The sequence below is a fragment of the Gracilinanus agilis genome, chromosome 3 (assembly GCF_016433145.1).
Source record: "Gracilinanus agilis isolate LMUSP501 chromosome 3, AgileGrace, whole genome shotgun sequence".
Lineage (NCBI taxonomy): Eukaryota > Metazoa > Chordata > Mammalia > Didelphimorphia > Didelphidae > Gracilinanus > Gracilinanus agilis.
This window is the reverse complement of record NC_058132.1, coordinates 202,099,785-202,121,875: the sequence shown is the minus strand read 5'-3', so window position 1 is coordinate 202,121,875 and position 22,091 is coordinate 202,099,785. Positions and strand designations below refer to the sequence as shown.

General features: G+C 41.0%; 1 protein-coding gene across 1 annotated transcript in view; it reads left to right on the top strand.

The window, feature by feature from the left end:
- Window positions 1-22,091, top strand: part of DSCAML1 (DS cell adhesion molecule like 1) — a 542,818-nt gene that overhangs the window by 31,289 nt on the left and 489,438 nt on the right. The window contains exons 2-3 of the mRNA XM_044669027.1: window positions 3,207-3,524; window positions 9,979-10,125. Coding sequence (XP_044524962.1) covers window positions 3,207-3,524; window positions 9,979-10,125 — 465 coding nt within the window. The remainder of the gene's footprint in view (window positions 1-3,206; window positions 3,525-9,978; window positions 10,126-22,091) is intronic.

Genomic DNA, 22,091 nt, shown 5'->3' with positions numbered 1-22,091 from the left:
AAAAAAGAAAGGAAGAAGAGTCTGAAAACTCTAGGCTCCTGAACTTGATTTAAATTTCTGACTGAGGTCTAGAATATATTATTAAGCCGATGAACACTTAGAAAGGGAAGCAGTGATCATTAAAAGTATGGCTTCACTTTTTAGCTATATGACCTTGGGCAAGTCACTTAATCTCAACTGCTTAGCCCTTACCATTCTTCTGCCTCGGAACTGATACTTAGTATCAATTCAGGACAGAAGATAAGGAGTAAAAAGATATGGCTTCATGAAGAAGAGGTCATGCCAGACTAATCCAGTTTCCATTTTCTGAAAGGATAAGGAATGTCTTTACATGATTGAGAGTAGATCTCAGAGTCAGGAAAGACCTGGGTTTAAATCTTATGTCTGTCACTTAAATCTCTTTTTTTTTACGGGGTAACTTTCTAAGATAGGATCTTAACCTAGGTGGGTAGGAGGTATCTATGAACTTGTTTTTTAAAAAATTTTTCAGAAAGACCTACTTTTTAAAATTAGTTAATTATTTTGTTACAGTAAAATTTCCAGGTATTTCCCTTCTTCCTTTTCCTTCCTGCTCTAGAAAGGGCATCATTTGCCCCCACCAAATATGTATTTATAAAACTATATTTTGCATGTTTATAAGTTCTTTCTCTGAAGGTAGACATTTATATTATTTTTCCAGTATTATTTCTATAGCTGTATATAATGTTCTCTTGGTTCACTTGTTTCATTCTTCATAATTTCATATGTCTTTCCATTTTTAACTTAACCTTCTCATAATTTCTTAATGAGCATGTAGTATTCCATCACAATCATATGCCACAATTTGTTCAGCCATTTCCCACTTGATGGGCATCCCCTTAGTTTCCATTATGAACTTGTTTTTAAATATCTTGACACCTATATTTCGTTTCCTTTGTAATTAATTCTATGTATTTTAATTAATACATTTTAAAAATCCTGAGGATTCCATAGGCATCACTAGATTGCCAAAGGGGTCATGAGACACAAAAGAGTTGAGAATCCCTACACTAAGGATATAAATTGTAAAGGAAATGCCAATCTGCATTGGGAGAAGGAATTTTTCACTAGATCAGGGGAATGCTGGAGAGGTAGATTTAGATTTCAACTAAGAATTTGATGAAATCTCTTATTTGTAGAGAAGATCAAAAGATTTGGGCTGGAAGATAATAAAGGTGGATAGATTCAGAATTGGTTGTGAGGTTAGACCTAAAGAATAGTTCGTAATGGGCTGCTGCTCAGTTGCAGGCGAAGCTATGCTGACATAGCCCAGTGATCTGTCCTTAGCTCTGTTGCTAGTTAACACTTTTATTGATGTCTCAGACAAAGGCACAGATAGCATATTTGTCAAATTTGTAGATGAGGTGAAGCTTAGAGGGGTAGCTAATATATCAAATAACATGTTGTTACTGTTCAGTCATTTTTCAGTCATGTCTGACTCTTCATGACCCCAGCTGGGGCTTTCTTGGCAAAGAAATTGGAGTGTTTGCCATTTCCTTCTCCAGCTCATTTTACAGAGGAAAAAACTGGAACAAATAGGGTTAGGTGACTTGCTCATGGTCACACAGCAAGTAAATAGATATCTGAGGCTAGATTTGTACTCAGGAAGATGAACCTTCCTGATTCCAGGCTCGGTACCATATTCACTCTGCCACCTAGATGCCCAGTAGTTGGCCCAACCAAATAACATAGGAGGACTCAAAAAGATCTTGGCAAGTTAAGAACAATGGGATATCTAATTGCAATAAAACTTAATGGGAAAAATATAAAGTTTTACACTTGTGTATCAAAAATCAACTTAATAAATATAGTGGAAACATCTAAAGAACTGTGGGAGTAGAAATGCTGAAGAAAAACATATGATTGATCACATGCTTCAATGGGGATATGATTAGGGATGTTGACTTTAAATGATCACCCTATTGCAAATATTGATAAAATGGAGATAGGTTTTGAACAATGATACACATAAAACCCAGTGGAATTGCTCATCGGCTCTGGTAGGGGAGAAGGAGGAGAGGGGAGAGAAAGAACATGAATCATGTAACCATGGGGAAAAAAAATTCCAAATTAATTAATTAAATAAACTAAAACTAAAAAATAAATAAACATAATGGAAAATTCAGGACTAGACAAGAATTTCTATGAGAAAAGATCTGGGGGATTTAGTGGATTATCAACAGTATGACATGGCAGCTAAAATAATCTAATAGTAATAGGTTGGCTTTGGAGAGACATAGTGTCTAGAGAATGAGGGATATAATTGAGTTTCATTATGTATGCTTTGCTCTGGAACACAGCATCTAGTTCTGGGCACTACCTTTGAGGAAAACTGGAGTGTGTCCAACAGGAGATGTCTAGCTAGCATGGTGAGCAAATTAGAGAACAGGCCATGTGAAAGTAGGTAGCAGCAAATGAAAGAAACAGCTCTTGAGTTGGCCATCAAAGAAAGCAATTGTGTTGCCGAAGGGAGAGAAAACTTAGGGATGGACAGAATGGCCACTTTTAAATATTTGAAGGCTTGGCATAGGGAAGGAGGACTAGATTTGCTTGGTTTGGTGCTATAAAACAAAACTAGAAGTGTTGGGTGGAAGCTGGTGAAAGTTTAACCAATCGTAACAATGATAGCTAACCAAAAGTGGAAAGAGAAATAGTGAGCTTCCCGTCACAGGAGATCTTCAAGCAGAATCAGAACTACACGTTGGAAGTATTACAGAAGAATTCAGGCACCAGAAGGCTACTAGAGTACCATACTCAAATTCTAGAGGCACCCCACTAGAGAAGGCCTTGAATGTGGTGAATCTGGCCTCGTCAACCCAGTCTACCAACTGCTTACTATTCTTGTAACCTCTGGGCAAGTCATTTTCTTTCTCTGGGTCTCAGTTTCTTGTTCTATAAAATGAACCAATGTCCCCATGATGACCTAGATGACCTTGAAATTTCCTTATGTATCTAAATTCCTACATCCTTTCCAGAGATCAGATTCTATAATTCTGATTCTTTTGACCGCTCCCCCCACCCAAACCCAGAGATCTTTCTGTTCCATGTGTCGCCAAAGAAACCAGCTCTACACCAGGTGTGATCTGACTAGTGCAGAGGACACGCTATCATTCCTTGGCTTTCCTGGGGCCACGAGGTAGAGGAAAGGTATGAACCCTAACAGCGTCTCTTTTCTGCCCTCACTACAGCCCGCCCTGAAGATGTCGGCACCAGCCTCTACTTTGTGAATGACTCCTTGCAGCAGGTGACCTTCTCCAGTTCTGTGGGGGTCGTGGTGCCCTGCCCGGCCACAGGCTCCCCCAGTGCCGTCCTTCGATGGTACCTTGCCACAGGTGATGACATCTATGATGTGCCACACATCCGGCATGTCCATGCCAATGGGACGCTGCAGCTCTACCCTTTTTCGCCCTCTGCCTTCAATAGCTTTATCCACGACAATGATTACTTCTGTACCGCAGAAAATGCTGCGGGGAAAATCCGGAGTCCCAACATCCGGGTTAAAGCAGGTAAGAGAAGAATAAGGTTGAGGGTAGGGGACAGGTGATTGTAAGGGAATCATCCTAGAATTTACGGTGGAAAGAATCTAGCCCAACCACTTTTTTTTTTAAATGAAAAAGTCTAGGGCAGTCAATTGAATTTTTCCATGAGCACACAGCTAGCAGAGAGCAGAATCAGAATTTACACCCAAATCCTAGAATCTAAATCCACTCTGATGAAAAGAGTTTTCCGTCACACCATCAATAAATATATTCCTACTTCCTTTCCCCTAGACTAAATTCTGAAAATGAGATTGAGGAACAATACTAGATTTCTTCTTTAAAATAAAATTTATTTACATTTAGAAAAAATTAATTTTTATTGATATATTATATTTTTACATCACTCAAATTTCCCCTTTATGCTTTCCCATATTACAAAGAATATTTGTTTAGAAAAAATCAGAAAAGACAAAGCAATAAGCAAAAATTGAGGGGGGAAAATCTGAAAATGCATGCAACATTCTACATGCATAGACCCCTACCTCTGTAAAGGATGGGAGGAGGTATTCTCCCATATTGATTTTTTGGGAACCATCATCATTTCCAATGATTTCACAGCATTTACTTTTGGCAAGACTAGAGTTGTGAAGACCTGTGTTTTGTGTTCAGAAATGGTCTAAGGAAGTCATAAAAATAGGGATTCTTGACATTTGATTGGGGGTGACTTTTTTTTTCTAGAAAGAGAGATAAAACATGAGACAGGACTTCCAGATGGAGGAGGCTGTTTAGACATTGGGGTAGATGCTTGTAGTGGAATGTGGATTCTTCATATCTGGAGGTTTCTTTTAAACAGAAGAGATTCTTGTTTGTCTTGACTGGGTTAGGGAGTTCTACTGTAAAGATTTTGTCACTTGATTCATTTCCAGGGTCTGTCCCCACAAACCGGAGTCTGTTACACTATTTTGGGGATGGGAAGTGTGGTGGGGAAGGGAACACCTGTTTGAATATGGCCAGTTAACAATGGTGTTTGGTGGTAACTAAGGGATGCTATGCCTCATGCTCTGTCAGAAGGCAGAATTCTACTGCAGTGGTTAGACGCAAGAAAGAATTGGATCAAGGCTGTATCTACAACAGGATGAGAATTTGGGTCAAGGGAATACAGCAAGAGATCTCCAAACTCCTGTTCCTAATGATAGACTTGAAATGGTCTTTTTAAAGGAAGAAGGCTTATGGCATAATAATAGTAAAACCTCCCTAGGTAATTTGCCACCAACCTGCAAAATAGTATCATCTCTTTCCTAAATCCCTCCTTATCGAGAGCCCCTGTCCAGTAGAACAAACTCCATCTAAGAAAGACAGTAGATTTTTCTGGTTAAGGTGATATATTTTTGGTCCCTAGGCAAAAAGGGCACAGGAATCCAGTTACTCACTTCATTGGTTTGAGGTCAGAATGCTAGCTTGTGCCACTTGCCCTGGATGGTGGGAAGGGAGGATAGGAACAAATACCCTTTCCGACTCCCTCTTCTCTAATCAGATGTTTTATGCTCTTGGTTTGAAACTGATCTGTGACCTGGAAAGCCAGACCTTAGAGATTCAGTACCAAGCCTGGCCCTTCATAATCTGTGTGATCAAATATGTCTCTGTGATCAATCTATCTCTCCGTGGATCTCTCCTCTTTCCCATCTCTCTCATAGAAGAGCCTTCTCTTTCTGTCCAGTGCTGGGGAAGAAAATGAGAATTACAATGTTTTGGAGAGGAGTCACAGATCTACACATCAAAGCATACTGTGGCACCCTAGAATGGGAGCTCCTTCATCACTCTTACTCTGTCCTTCTCTATAGCATTCACACGGCAAAGAAGGGATGATTTGTGAAAGGAGGAGGGAGCAAGGCTGAAAAATGTGCATAGCCAATTATGTGACTCTTGATGAGGACAGAGGGGCTGCAGGTGCACAGTGAGGGGACCCTAAATGTTGCCTTGGCAACCATGAAAGAGTGGAGGAGGGGAATTGGCCCAGGTGCCTTCACATGGGCAAAGGAGGGAGGCAGAGGACTCTGGAACCTTTGGCTCAACCTAAGAGAATGCAAGCTAGACTTCTATTCCAGGGAATGGGTCTGGGAAGGTTGGGCTACTTGTACAAAACTGAGGGCTGGAGACAGAAATGCCACCTGCCTAGACCACCAGGAGGAGCTCTGCCATCTAGGGAAAGGGCCAGGGGAAGGGAAGGTGACAATTCAATGGTATCATCATAATTGTTATTTACACATTAAATTTGCAAAATGCTTTCCTTTGAACAACCCAGTAAGGTTAGGGCAGCACAAGTATTACTAACACCATTTTACAGATGAGGAAACTGAAGTTTAGGGAGATGAATGGCTTGCCTAGTGTCAGCTTCTTTACTTCAGGGTCAGAATTTGAATCCAAGACTTCCTAACTTCAAGTAAAGCCCCTTTTCCCATTGTGTTACAAGTGAGATCAGCACTACAATGCTTGAGAAGTTAGGGTGGAGGGTGGGCAATAGGGTGTTGCCTCAATCAGAAAATTGTAGGGTGGTATGAGAAGCAAGAGATTTTCTTGGTGGTTGGGTGATAGGATATGTCACGAAGGATCAGCTCTGGGAAAAACTGATGGAGGTTGAAGGACTAAGGAAGAGCTTAGGAGGGAGAATTTTAAAGGATATCTCCTAACTCTAATGAAAACCTGCAAAATTATAGAGAATTAAGCTTCCTTTTCTTCAGTCTAGCTTATTTGTTATTAGCAGATGTCTCTTGTTTGGTGCTGAATGAAATTAAATTAAAGAATGCACTCCTACCCTGGAAGAATATATAGTCTAGGACACAAGGCAGATGGAGAGAAAGCTATTTGCTTCTTCACATGCACAATCAAAACACCTTGAATTTCTACAGAGCTTTAAGGTTTGCAAAGTGCTTTTCTTACAATCCCATAAGTAGAGAGTATAAGTATTATTACATTTTACATGAATACATTTTAAAAAATGGGAATAGGTAGCACAGTGGATAGAGTGCTGGGCCACAAGTCAGGAGGATCAAGATTCAAATCTGGTTTCAGACAACTCTAGCTGTGCGATCCTGGCCAAGTCACTTATCCAACCACTTGCCTAGCCCTTGCCCTTCTGTTTTAGAAGTGATACTAAAACAGAAAGTAAGGGTTTAAAAAAATAGGGATAAGGACTGGACCTGTGATTTCATTGACATAAGAAACTTCTGAATGAGGAAACTCCATCTATCAATAGAAATTGTCAACTTGCCTGCAATTTATAATCTTAGAGGGTTTCCCAGAACACTGAGAGGGAAGGTAGCTTGGCCATAGTCACTGCAGCCAGTAAGTGTCAGAGATAGGACTTGAACTCATGTCCTCTTGCCTTGATTTGAGACCAGCTCTGTAATCCCCTACAGTACTGCCTTTCAAGTACAGTATTACATTTTTTTAAATGAAGAAACTGAAGCTTATCGGGGCCCCAGATTCTTAGAGGTCATCTTATGCATACTCCAGTGAAACAACTCACCCATGGTCACCCAGATCCCCTTGACTCCAAGCCCAGTTCCAAGTTCAGGACATCTTGTTGTTTTTGTGCTCTTCCCATGCCTCATCTTAGAGAAAATCAATCACTAGGTGTTGGTTATTTTTGATATATTAAAGTGGTGGGGTCCTCTCATGGATCGATTCTCCAGTTCACTCTCCAAGAAAGCTATTCCAAACCTACTCTTCTTTTCTCAAGCTCCCCATGCAGTCCCCTCATTCTTCCCCTTCTCATTTAGCTGAGAACTTTTCTTCTTATCTTTCAGAAAAAAGTAAGGCTATTCAATATGAGCTCCTACTCCTCTCATTCTCTTGATCTCAATTCCCCTTGATATCATTGCCTACTATCTCTTGTCCCCAAGTCTATGACAAAGATAAGGCCAAACTCCTTACAGGTAAAAGTGATCCCATCAATCTCCATCATCCTTCCTCATTCCTGAATATCCAACTTCTTATCAACTAGTTCTTTTCCTATTGCCTTTAAGAATTTGCCCCAATTTTCCTCATCTTTAAAAAAAAACACACACACACACAACCAACCCTCATTAGATCCTGCCATCTTCTCAAACTATCCTTCTGTATCTCTCCTTTTTCTCAGTCATACTTGAAAAAGCTCTCTATTCTCACTGACTCCATTTGCTCTTCTCTAGCTACTCTTTAGTCATTTGCAGTCTGAACTGAAATTGCTCTCTCCAAAATTACCAATGATCTCTTACTTGCCAAATTTGATGGTAGTCTCTCAGTATTCATCCTTCCTGACCTCTATGCTGCATTTAACACTGTTGGCCTTTCCTCCTTTTCAATGTTTTCTTCTTTCTTGATTTTTGTGACATTATTTTCTCCTAGTTTGCTTCCTACCTATTTGATCACCCCTCAGTTTCATTTTCTGGCTTATTCTCTTCATCATGTCACCTAGCTGTGGATGTTTCCCAAAGTTCATTCTCTCTCTCTCTCTCTCTCTCTCTCTCTCTCTCTCCCCCCGTCTCTCTCTGTCTCTCTCTCTGTCTGTCTCTCTGTCTGTCTGTCTGTCTGTCTCTCTCTCTCTGTCTCTCTCTGTCTCTCTCTCTGTCTGTCTCTCTGTCTGTCTGTCTGTCTGTCTGTCTGTCTGTCTCTCTCTCTCTCTCTCTCTCTCTCTCTCTCTCTCTCTCTCTCTCCACCCCCCTCATCAAATTCCATGGATTTTTAATTATCATCTCTCAGTATATGACTCCAAAATCTATATAATTAGGCTAGACTTTCCCCTGAGCTTCAGGCTCACATTGCCAATTGCTATCGGACCCTTCAAAATGGATATCCTGCAAACATCTTTTTTTTTTAAACCCTTACCCTCTGTCTTAGTATCAATTCTAAGACAAAAGAGCAACAATAGCTAGGCAATTGGGGTTAAGTGACTTTCCCGTGGTGATACAGCTAGATAGTATCTGAGGCCAGATTTGAACAAAGGACTTCCTGACTCTAGACCTGGAGCTCTATCCTTTGTGCCACCTACCTACCTAGCTTCCCCTTCCTGGAAACCATCATTCTAGCAACTCTAGTTTATGACCTCAGCATTATCCCTGACTCATTCTCTCTTAACCCATTATCATTTCCACTTCACATTATCTTCACATCTTTTCCCTTCTCTTTACACACACAGCTCCAACCTTAGTCATGGCCCTCATCACTTCTAAGCCATATTATTGCAACAGCCTCTCCATTGGCCTTTCTGCTTCATGTCTCCCCATTCTAGGCTAGCCTATACCCTGCTGTCCAAATAAGTTTCATTAAATGCAGATTTGACCATATGACCACATCTTCTACTCAACCAATTCTAGTGGCTTCCTGTTGGCTCTAAGATCCAATTTAAACTTCTCTGTTTAGTTTTTAAATCTGTATGCATCCAGCTTAACATTCTAGAACCCATGGATGGTACTCTCCCTCCCCCATTCTACAGTGTAGCCAAACTCAATTTCTTTCTGTTCTTCACACAGAAGGCTTGGTCTCCCATTTCCCCTCTTTATCCTGGTCATCACTCTTGTCTGGAATGCTTTCCTTACTCATTCAAACTTCTCTTGCTTTAAGATTTAGTTTAGGTACCATCTTTTGCCTAAATAAGCAGCTAGTGGCAAAGTGGAAAGAGCACAGGGTCTAGAGTCAGGGAGACCCAAGTTCCAGTTCAGCCTTAGATTCTTAACTGTGACCCTGGGCAAGTCACTTAACCTCTGTTTTCCTCAGTTTCCTCAACTGTAAAATGGAGATGATAATAATAGCAATCTCTCCCATGGTTATTGCGAAGACTAAAAGACAATATTTGTAAAGACTTAGCACAGTGCTGGGCACATAGTGGGCACTATATAAGTGGTAGCTACTATTTCCTGATTCTCCCAACTAGTATCCTCCCCCCTAAACTACCTTGTAGTTTTTTTTACACTTTTATTTGTATTTCTTGTCTCCCCCATTAGAATGGAAGTTCCTTGTGAGTAAGGATTGTATCATTCCTTTACTTGTATTCCAGAATTTAGCTGGCATAAAATTGTCACATAAATGAATGCCTGTGGATTCAGTGACTGGATCTTAGAGAGGATATATGAGGAAGAAAGAGTGTTCCTAACAGAAAACAGGCTGTCAGAAAAATATGAATGTCCGTGAGATGGAAGTTGAGGGCAGCAGAGAAGTTACATATGAGGCCTGGGGATGGATGGAGTGGGAGATATATGTTGTAATAAGACGTATATCAGGCAGAGAGCTGTGAGGGGAAGCAGGCAAGGGTTGAAGGATAAGTGGAAGAAGTTGACTTTAGATAAGTCATTCTCTCTGGACCTCATTTTTTTTTCAAGTAAGCTAGGTAACATTTAAGATATTGTATTTCTAGAGTCTCTGGTCTATACATGCATTGGGTTCTTGTCATGTCAAAGTCAAACTCTCTGATTCTGTCCTTTCTCCTCAATCTCCATCGCTCCAGTTTTCAGGGAACCCTACACCGTCCGGGTGGAGGATCAAAGGTCAATGCGTGGAAACGTGGCCGTCTTCAAGTGCCTCATCCCCTCTTCAGTGCAGGAATATGTTAGCGTTGTGTCCTGGGAGAAAGACACAGTCTCCATCATCCCAGGTAAGACAGGAACAGAGGACCACGCAGGAATTGGGTTGGGGGATGGTGATGGTAGAGGGTAAGGGATTGATTATTCATGGACGATTGAACTGATTGGTGTCTGGAAAGAGGTCTCAGGTTTGTTCGGTCTTGGTGAGTGACTTGATGATGGTTTGATGACATTTTGGTGAAGCACACCTTGCAATGGTCTTGTTTGGTGAGCTCTCTGGACTTGGTAAATGGCTTGGCAAGAACTCTTGCCACGTGGGCAAAGAACAACAACCAGTCCCTCCAATGGAGTCTAGGGATAAAGCTAGCGAGATGGAGGGTGGACCTTGCCATCCTATGGAGCCAGGGTGCTGCCTTTCTGTACTATTGGGGTCATTCACGATTGTGATCTTTGGGGTACAATCTTGACTATGTGGTCATTTTCTAGGTGTGGTGGAAAGGGTTTATGGCAGGGAAGTTTGTGGTTATGAGGTGCTGGTGACCAGGGACATAGAGCAATTTATGGATGTTGAATATTAAATTATGTCCTAAAGGTATGAGCATAAGTAGATAATGCTCCTTTTCTTTCATGTTTGGCCAGAGAACTCTTCAGAATTTTGGCTTTTTCGTTGTCATACACACATGTTAATGGATAACATGCATGTGTCAGACTTCCTATGATATAGTGGCATAGATCCATATCGGCATGTGGATGAAGTAATTTTATCTGAAACAGAGAATATGTATGTGATAGGGTTTTTAGCAGGCCATAAAGGGGAGACAGGTACCACGACCCACCTGGTGGGTGAGCAGGGTTTCAGTGTTGAGAATTTTACAATGCTTTTAGCTTAAAACAAGAAAAACTCCAAATACTTGCACCACGGGCTCCAGTTTCTTTCCCCATGTTAAATTTGTCCCTCTTCTTGGCATGTTTCCAGGGGCCTAGCTGAGTGTGTTCTTGCTTTACTCCAGAGCCTGAGAGTTCCAGAGAACTGTCTCAGATCCCAGGCCTGATTTACTGGGGTGCAGAGGGAAGGAAAGTGTGATTCTATTTGTAACTGGAAAGGAAGGCACATTAAGCACCAATTTTTCATAGGATGAAGACCTAGGAGGAGTCTTAGAAGTCATCTGGTCCAGGCAGTTCTATTTTATAGACTAGTAAGATGTGGCCTTTTTTTTTTGAAAGTTGTATGGATATTAAACAGCAGAGTTGGGCTTTGAACTTGTCTTCTCATTCTAAATCCACTGTTTTTGCCATGATACCAGATTTCTTCATGCCTTTTTCCAATTAATGACCTGTCTATGCTATGGACTCCTCACTAGTCTTCTGACGATAATTGAATTCAACAGATATTTGAATGGCTCCTGGAGTAGCAGCTTGGTGAAGGGCTAGAGATCTGGCCAGGAAGACCTGGTTCAAATCCTATCTTGGACACTAACTAGCTATGTGACCTTGGGCAAATCACTCATCTGCTTAATGCTCTGGGCAAGTCCCTACGACTATAAATTGTAGAGAAGGTTCTGATCTGCTTTAGTAGAGAAAGTTTTCTCATCTGGGAGTTCCCAGTACTAATAAAATTTAGTCACTGTTCTTTGAATGACTTCCAGATACTGTTTGGTCACAAAACCAATTTATGGACCCAATGGGGCTTGAATGGGTTTGAGTTTTGAAGGTTGCGAGAGGGGCTCATCTGACACTAGATTTCGGAAATCCTTGAAAGCCTAGAAAGAAATTCTGAACCTTATAAAATAGGAAAAAAGAAACCAGTAAAACAAAAGAACAGATATAACTAGATATGTTCCTGTAAAATTCATTTGACAGCTGTTTGAAGGGTGGATTGAATGGAAGAGGTGGGAAGACCTATTGATTGGCTATTCCAAAACTCTTGGCCAGAGGTAATAAAGATCTTAAAAAAACCAAACCTTACCTTCTGTCTTAGAATCAAAATTGGGTATTGGTTCTGAGGCCGAAGAATAGTAAGGGCTAGGCAGTTGGGGTTAAGTGACTTGCCCATGGTCACACAGCTAGGAAGTATCTGAGTCCAGATTTGATTCCAGTTTTGGCTCTTTGTCTACTGTGCCACCTAACTGCCCCTTGAAAGTCTTTTCTAATAGTTATCAATAGGAATGGAGAACAGAGAGGAAATGCAAGATAGAAGAGGTGGGATACATCCAAGGGATTGTTAAAGAGATAGTTACCAAATCAAGATCTATTTATTGATTGACTGGATATAAGAGGGGGAAAAAAAAGGAAACAAGCAAGGGAAACTCATGGCTTCTAGGTCTAGAATGAAGAGCATAAGCCAAAGCATGGAAGCTAGAAAGGCATCGGATTAATGCATAGGACAGGAAGAACAGAAACATGACTGAAGCAAAGACTGTGTTAGGAAGGATAGAGAGCAAAGGTTGGCTATATAGGAGAAATCTAGATGATGGAGGGTCTTGAATGTCAAGATAAGGAATTTGAACTCTGATAGACAATGAAAAGCCAATGCAGATGCTTTCTCCCTGGCTCCCACATCCACTCAGTCACTGAGTCTCTGATTCTACCTCTGAAGCATATATCTTTATATCTGCCCCCCACTCTTTTCATTCTTACTATTATCACCTTGGTTCAGGACCTCATTACCTTGAGCCTGGACTACAGTAATAGCCTCTTAACTGTTCCCTGATTTCCCTGTCTCCAATCCGTCTTATACGCTACTTCCAGACTAATTTTCCTCTAGTGCAGATCTGTTCAGGTCATGTTTCCCTTGCTTTCCCCAAACTCCACCCAAATCTAAAAGAGCAAAACAGAAAACACCAAACCAGCTTCTGTGCTTCCCGTGGTTTACTAGATAGCAGTGCTTTAGCTTGTCATTCAAGGGCCTCCACAGTTGGCTTCCATCCTGCTTTTCCAGACTTTTGCCCTTTAGCTATTCTCCATTTCACCTAAACTCTATTTCATCTAAATTTTGCTCTTTCCTTTTGTTCATGCTCTGTGCCATCTCCTACACCTGGGATGCTCTCCCTTCTCCCCATACCCATCTTTGCCTGCTGAAATCTTTTCTAACCTTTAAGGTCCATCCCAGGTGGCACCTCCTCCAGTAAGCCTCCTCTCATTCTCCAGAAGAAGGCAGTCTCATGATTTCTACAATCTCATGCTCAAATTCTCATAGCACTACTATCTCTTATGTAAGAAGAAAGGAAAGAAGGAAGGGTGGAAAGAGGGAGGGAAGGAAGGAAGGAAGCTAAGAAGGAATGATAAAAATAAGGAGTGAAGGGGGCAGCTAGGTGACTTAATGGATTGAGAGCCAGGCCTAGAGAGGAGATGCCCTCAGACCCTCCTAACTATGTGACCCTGGGCAAAGCACTTCACCCCCATTGCCTACCTCCCTTACCGCTCTTCTGCCTTGGAACCAATACACAATATTGATTCTAAGCTGGAAGGTAAAGGTTTTTAGAAAAAGTAAATAAGGAGTGAAGGAAGGAAAGGACAGAAATAAGGAAGGAAGGGTGGAAATGAAGAAGGAAGGAAAGAAACAATCATTTATTCTGGTGATGGCAAACCTATGACACGTGTGTCACCACTGACACGTGTAGCCATTTTCAATGACAAGAGGCTGCATGTGGCCACATACAGAGAAGTATGACACTGCATGCCAAGGATGAAACATTTGCTGTAGTGTAGTGTAGACACTCTGTGCACTATAGAGACAGTTCTACCTATATTCATTTACCTATTTTGGTTTATTAAATACAGTTTTATGTTATATTATATTTTTTTATTTAAACTATAAATATTGTGAAATTATAGGTTTTTTTCCTCTAAGTGACACACCACCTTAGTTATGCTCTTTTTTTTGGGCAAATTTTGACACACCAAGCTCAAAAGGTTGCCCATCACTGGTTTATTCAGTGCCCACTATGTGACAGGCACTGTGCTAAGCACTTAAAAAATATCACATATGATCTTTACAAAAATTACTTTTATTATTCCCATTTTACAGGTGAGGAAATCGAGGCAAGCTGAGATTATGTGACTTGCACAAGGTTATACAACTAATAAGTGCCTGAGGCCAAATTTAAACTCAGCTCTTCCTGATTCCAGACTCTTTCTGCTGTACCACCTAGCTGCCACCATAGATTTATCACATTTCAGTTTTTATTATAGATATTTGTGTACCTGTCTTCTCTTCCCTGCTAAAAGCTAATTTCATTGAGGGCAAGATTGTGTTTTAATTTATCTTTGTATCTACCATAGTACCTAGCACTGATTGGTATATATGGTTACTACTACTACTACTACTACTACTACTACTACTACTACTACTACTACTACTACTACTACTACTACTACTACTACTACTACTACTACTATTATTACATGTTTAATGAATACTTATTGTATTTTTGTTGGAGTCAGTCAAGATGGTGTATTAACATGCATTGGTGTACAGGAAGGATTGCATGGGAGAGAGCCTGAAGGCATGGACCTGTCTTTTAGACTTGCCTGGCCTTCCCAGAGGTTTAGCCCCAGCTCCCATGGCAGAGATCAGCAATGACTTGATGGACTGTTGTTGGATCCTATAGGTATTATTACCACTAATCTGTGTTTCCTTAAACACTCTGGTTTCCTTAAAACCTGGTTAAATTTCTGTCCAGCCTTGGACCCATATACTTAATACCAATCTATATGATTGTTTTAAACCTCTGTGTTAAAAAAATACTTTGAGCTTTTGAGACTGAGGTCTCTCCACCTCTGCAACCCTTGTTCCCTTATCCTCAGCCCAAAATGCCTTCCAGTAGACTGACTCTTTTTTTACTACTTTTCCCTTCTTCCTTCCTTCCTTCCTTCCTTCCTTTCCTTCCTTCCTTCCTTCCTTCCTTCCCTCCTTCCTCTCTTTCTCTTTTTCTTTCTTTCTACTTTCTGTCTTAGAAATCAATACTGGGTATTGCTTCTGAAGCAAAAGAGTGCTGAGGGCTAGGCAGTGAAGTTGAAGTGACTTGCTCAGGTTCACACAGCTAGGAAGTGTCTGAGGGAAGATTTGAATCCAGTATCTCCTGTCTCTGGGCCTGGCTCTCAATCCACTGAGCCACCCAGCTACCCTGTCTGACAAGCTTTTCAATCTCCTCTTCCCAAGATCATGAAAGCTAACAAGTCCTTGAGGGCCAGAATTGGAGCGGTCCCATGAACTACAAAGAGAGAAGAGATTCATTTCCCATCCAAGAGGATGAGAGGCCAGCATTCAGCACAAATGCCATACTATTTAATATTTAGGAGGCACAGATTGTTTGTGGATTTATTTTTTAATAGGATTTCATATAGGCTATTCAGTGCGCATGTGCAGAGTGTGAGAGAGAAGTGAAATATGTCCTCTTGCACTGTTGGGGAAACCAAATCCTCTTGAGAGGGGTTGTCCTTGACCAGCAATGGCTGACACCACAGTTGGCAGAGTTACCTTCCTTTTTGTCACCTATTATTCCCTGGCTTTCTGAGAGGAGCAGCCATCCTTATTGTCTAGATCTGTTAGTTAGATCCAAACATTCCAGCAAAAAGTGATGACAGATAGCAAAGGGGAGGACGCAGCATCTTCCCCAAGGTGCTAGCCTGTGCTCCTTGTCCCTTGTAGGCTTAGGAAGAGACATTTTGGGAAAACAGGCTCATGGACCTTAAGTTGGTGATACTGGCAGGAGAGCCTGTGGACCAGTGGCTAGCACATCAATCCTGTGCTCGAAGGGGGATTTGAAAGGAATTAAAGGATTTGGCCCCAAGTTAGCTCTGGAGGTCGAGTATTTACTTACAGGTCAGGGAGTGCAGGCTAGGGGTAGGGCTAAAGCCTGGGAGCATGATATTGAAACAGCAGCAGCCACCTGGCTTCCTAACTATTCTCTTCCCAGCAGAGTGAGACAGCAAGGAGAGCCCCAAGCCAGGAGTCCTTTCTCTGAGCAGCACGCCCCTCCAGCTTTGGTTGCCTTGTTTCTCCTCTCCAATCTAGTCAAAGACAGGTTATTTTAAGATGTGACTTTAAAAACACAGAACCTCTCACCTTCAGGCTGACAGCTATTACCCTCTGCTCTTGAGGGGGAGTAGTAGGGAAGGCGGGAAGAGGTGGGGGAACTTGGTTGCCTCGTGGACTGACTGGCTTTGGGCAGGGGAGGTAGGAAAAAGAGAGAGGAAAGAATAAAATAGAATTAAGGTCTCCAGTGAAGCTGAGATGTGGCTTAATTTCCCATCTGTATGATCACTATTACAATGTGTATTATTGGTGATAAAGATAAATTCAGTCCTGTTCCTAATAGCTTTTAATTTCCACCAGAACTGATTATATCGACGTGAGCCTCCTGGTGGGAAATCTCTTTGCAGGTTGAGTGACCATCCTTGCCCCACTGGGGGCTTTTGGAGAGTGTTCATTTGTTGGTCAAATGTGCTTGATTTTTTTCTCTGGAGATAAAGTGGAACAATACCCCTTATCTGTGTTTGTGGGACTTCTAGAGGTCAAGTGACTGAGTTTGAAGTATAGCTGAAGAATTGAAAGGAAAAACCAAGATGGTGGCCATGGTGAGAACTGACCTGGAAGGTGTGTTGCCCTTCAATGGATGATAAGGCAGAGGGAAGGATGGGAGTGGGGGAGAAAGGAAGGAGAAAAGAATTGTGGTCCCCAGAACAGAAAGCATCACTTAAGGTATGACTTCTATGGGGTAGAATAAAATAGTATTTCCTTATTCTTGTCCCCTATGTGCCTTTTGATGTAATCCTAAACTCATATTAATTTTCCTAACTACCACGTCACACTACTTTATGTTCATTAAAACCTCCAGATCTTCTTCAAATGAACTGCTCTCTAGGCCTGTCTCTCCCATCTTGTTTTCTAAGATCCCTTCCAGATTCAAATCCTTGTCAAATGTTTACTGAGCACCTAGTTTAAGCCAGGCACTGTGGTGCTCGTACAAGAAGAATGTGACCTGTAACTTGCCTTAAGGAGCTTACCATTTAGCTGATAGGAGGGAGTGGGGAGTGGCACGGATCATCTGAAAAATAGTGATAACACAGTGTCCCAGTGTCCATTTGGCGTTGGCTACATTATGTATCCCCACTATATCCCCAGCATATTCACATTTCAAATTATAGTTTGTTCATATTAAAATTAATTGACAACAACACATGGTGGGAAAAGGAAGTCTAGAAACATGTAGGGGAAAAAGGTATTTTAAAATGAACATTTAGTCACAGATAAACCTAGAGTAGAAGAAATTTCCAGTGATGGGCAAACTAAGGCCCGAGGGCCAGATGCAGCCCCCTGAAATGTTCTATCTGGCCACATGACATTATTCCTAATCTGACGAATTCAAGGAGTAGGATACAATACAATGAAACTTGGCAAGAGTTGCCTTAGAAACAGACTGACAGATGAGCATTTCCTTTCCTTTGGCCCCCTCTTTAAAAAGTTTGCCCATCACTGGTTTAGACCATTTAGTTTTCAAATCCCTTATTTTAAAGAAGAAGAAACTGAGGTCCATAGAAGTTATATCTCTCACTCCTCTGAACCTTGATAGCATTTTGTTAATACTACTCATGATGCAATTATCTTGACCTCACCCTTCTTCTCTGCCAATTGAAATCCCTGCCAGTCCTTGAAATTCCAGCATAAGAGCCATTTTCTTCCTGAAGTTTTCTCTGTCCTCTATAGCCTGGAATGATTCTTCATCTTTTAGAACTCTAACAGGTCTGTTTTTTTCTCAGTTGATTTGTCTACATGCCATCTAAGAAATTAGGTTGCAAGTTTCTTGGGGGTAAGAACTGTATTTTATTTATTTGTGGACCTGCCTTGGAGTCTGCTCAGGAAATATTTGATTAATGAATGAAATGAAATGACCTACTATACAAGCTTCCTTAGGATATTAGTGACAGGCAGGAACAAGAACCTGGATCTCCTGATATCCATTCTTTTTTTCTTTTTTAAACCCTTACCTTCCATCTTGGAGTCAATACTGTGTATTGGCTCCAAGGCAGAAGAGTGGTAAGGGTGGGCAATGGGGGTCAAGTGACTTGCCCAGGGTCACACAGCTGGGAAGTGTCTGAGGCCAGATTTGAACCTAGGACCTCCCGTCTCTAGGCCTGGTTCTCAATCCACTGAGCCACCCAGCTGACCCCTACTGATATCCATTCTGAAGCTACCCCCAGGCTGAACTAACCTATTATAAAATTAATTGGATGAGCTAGGACGGTATAATAGAAAAAGCACTGACTGAGGACCTGAAGGCCTGAATTCTAGTCCTGGCTCTGCCACCAACCAAACCAATACCAAATATGTGGTCTTGGACAGACCACTTTTCTCAGTTTCATCAATGAAAGGAATGGGTTGGACTAGTTGACCTCTAAGATCCCTTACATTCATAACAGTTGGTTTCAAGTTCTATGACAAATTCCTTGACATCTGGAGGGAGATTTGGATGAGTGGGGCTGATGTAGGATAGGTTGGTATCTTGGTGGTCTTGGAGTCTTGTTGTTCTTTGGAAATACAGAGAAGGTCCTGGGATGGACAAATTGGTCTGTCATGAAGTGGGAGAGATTCTGATGTCCTTTACCTCTTTAAAACTAAAAGCAAGAAGGACCTATTTGTACAAAAATATTTATAGCAGCTCTTTTTGTGGTGGCAAAGAATTAGAAATCGAGGGAATGTCCATCAATCAGGGAATAGCTGAACAAGTTGTGTATTTGTGGTTATAATGGAATACTACTGTGCTATAAGAAATGATGAGCAAGAGGATTTCAGAAAAACTTGGAAAGACCTACATGAACTGATACAGAGTGAAGTGAGCAGAACCAGGAGAACATTATAAACAGCAACAACAATAATATAAGATGAACAATTGGGAATGACTTACCTATTCTCAACAATAAAATGATCTAAGACAATCCCAAAGGACTCATGATGAAAAATGCTCTCCACCTCCAGAGAAAGAAGTAATAAAGTTGAAATGCAATCAGTGCATACTATTTTTCATGGGATTAAAAATATTTTATGTGTCTTCTTCCACAACATGCCAAATATGGAAATATTCATTGTATGATAGTATAGATATAACCCAAATAAAATTGCTACACATCTCATGGAGAGGTGAAGGGAGTGAGGGGAGGAGAGAATGTGGATCTCAAAATGATAGAAAATTGATGCCAAAAATTGTTTTTACGTGTAAGTGGGAAAAATTAAAACATTACTAAAGGGGAAAAAAAGAAAAAGAAAAACTACAATTATAGATTTTCAGGTGGAAGGAACTAGCGACCCTCTAGCCCAGTGATTGCAAACCTTTTAGAGACCAAGTACCCAAACTGCACTCTCATGCCACATGTCAGTCACCTTCTTACCCCAGACAGGGTAGGGAGGAAGCACTCCCATTAGGCTTCTGGGCAGAGAGGTGGATGATGTGAAAAATGCCCTCAGGTATGGTGGAGAGGGGGAGGGGAACAGACCCCTCTGCCACTTGTGCCATAGGTTCGCCAACATGGCTCTAGCCCTACTCTTTCATTATATACACAAGAAAAATGATGATCAGAAGAGTATGAGTAGTGGGATATAGGGATGATTTAAGGTTTGACCCTTAATCCATCCCCTTGTCCACTGTGTTAGTTCCTTCCTGGATCTTAGGTTATTGGTGCCTTCCTAGTTATTGGTCTTTGACCAGGATATTGGAAAGCAAGTAGCAGCCTCCAGCATGGCTAGTGGCTTGATGTTCTGTGCAGACACTTACATCTTTCCAGGATAGAGAAGTTGCTGGCCAAGCTCTGACCCTAGATCCCACCGAGCTGTACATTTTCCAGGAATATACTAATCATGGAGTAGTGAATAGAGAGTTAGTCTTCAAGTTAGGAAGTCCTGAGTACAAATTCTGACTCCAACTCTTCTTTAACAATTGCCAAGCCATTTAACACCAGAAAGAACAGGTATATTGATTGATGTAAGAATTAAAAAAATCATTTTGCTATAATTTAATATAATTCTTCTGGCTGTGCAAATGTATTTTAAATACAAAAATTTTAAGCAGATGATATATTTTCACTTTGAAATAAAAATTTTCATTGTTCCATCTTCAATCTGTACGTATGTACTATATCAGTTGACCATTTCCTTACATTCAGGTCTTCTTTAACCTTTTAATGTCCTCAAGCAGCAGTCTGGTTCAGTGCTTCAGTCAGGTCAAGCTCTTCATGACTCTATTTGGAGTTTTCTTGGCAAAGATACTGGAGCTGGTTTGCCATTTCCTTCTCAAACTTATTTTACAGATGAGAAACTGAGGCAATAGGCTTAGGTGACTTGTTCGGGGTCACAAGCTAGTAAGTGTGTCTGAAGCCATATTTGGACTCAGGTCTTCTGAGTTCAGGTCTGGCACTTCATCCAAAGTACACTTAGCTAGCCCTAGAGGCAATTCTCTAGGACTCTAAATTTCAGGAAAAGTACTGACCTGAATTGGTAGAAGATATTTTCTCACCTGGAGTTCCCTATATCTATGAAATCACATATGTATTAAAACATTTTTTAACTTAACATTGAATATCAATACAACCAATTCAACTTGTTCAGTAATTATTTACATCTGGATTAAATTCAAAGCCTAAAGTCTCTTAACTTTTCAAATGCTCACTTTAAGTCCCCCATCTGGATTCCTTGCTTGTTCACACATCCTTAGTCTCTTTCATTTTTTCCTATCATCTGTGTATACTCTATTCTTCTAGTTCTGCTTTTTTCTTCTTCTTCTATTTGTATTATTTCATAAAAGTATCAGGATATGCTTTGGCCACTCCTAAATGTGAGTGCTAGAATGACTACCTCCTAGAATAAAACTAGACGAGGGAAGCAGAAGGCAGATACTGAGCATATTCTATACTATGCAGAGAAGATTAGGGGTAGAGAGTGTAGAATTGCTTCCTTTTCAATATAAATGGGCTCTATTCTCACCCCCTGCCATTTTTTTTCTTTTGAAGACTGGGTCTTCCTAGCTCATCCACTCTGGAAGTACAAGGTCTGCTCATGAGTCTAATGCCATTAATGATCATCATATAACCTTTTCTTCTTCTTTTTTTAAAAAAAGACCATTATTTTCTGTCTTATTAACAACTCAAAGACAGAAGGGCAAGGGCTAGGCAAATGTGGTTAAGTGACTTGCCCAGGGTCACACAGCTAGGAAGTGTCCGATTCTCCCAACTGCAGGTGTAATGGAAAGAATCTTAGATTTAGAGCCAGAGGACCTGGGTTTGAAACCTGGAACCACTATTATTATAATACCCATGTGACCTCCCCAGCCTCAGTTTCCTTCTTTCATAAAATGAGAAGATTGAAATAGATGATTGCTAAAATCCCTTCCAGCTCTAATTTAATATGTGAATCCATGTGTGTTTGAATTGCTCAGCACCCCCCACCAGTGGTAGCTTCCCTGGGGGCTGCAGGCTTGAAGTATGTCACTGGCTGAGACAATCGCGAAGATGAGAGTATTTGGTTTGGCTCCATTCTACATGGGGAGAGAAAGGGGCGGACCCTGCTTATCCACTCAGAGATTGGAGAGAATCCTCTAATGCAGTTAAATATTCTAACTGCTCTTCATCCCCAAACAAAATGGGTTAGTGAGAGATGCAATGAAGACATAATAAAATAAAAAAGAATACAGATTTCTTTTTCTCTTCTTCCTCTCCATATATTCTTCATCTTCCTGTCTTCCTATTTTTCTCTCCATCCATGATTCCTTACCCTCTCTCTTTTCCTTTCCTCCATCTCGCTTATTTTCCTCCATTTCCTTTTCTGCCACTCTTCCCCTCAATTTTCTTCTTCCATCTCTTTTCTTTATGCTTTCTCTCCTTGAATTCTTCTTAGTTTTTTCCTCTCTACTCTTCTTGAATCTTTCTCCTCTGCCTTTTCTGACCAAATCTCTTTTTCTCATTGCTGTCTCCTTCTGGCCTTTCTCTCTTTTTCATTCTCTTCTCTCTCTCTCTCTCTCTCTCTCTCTCTCTCTCTCTCTCTCTCTCT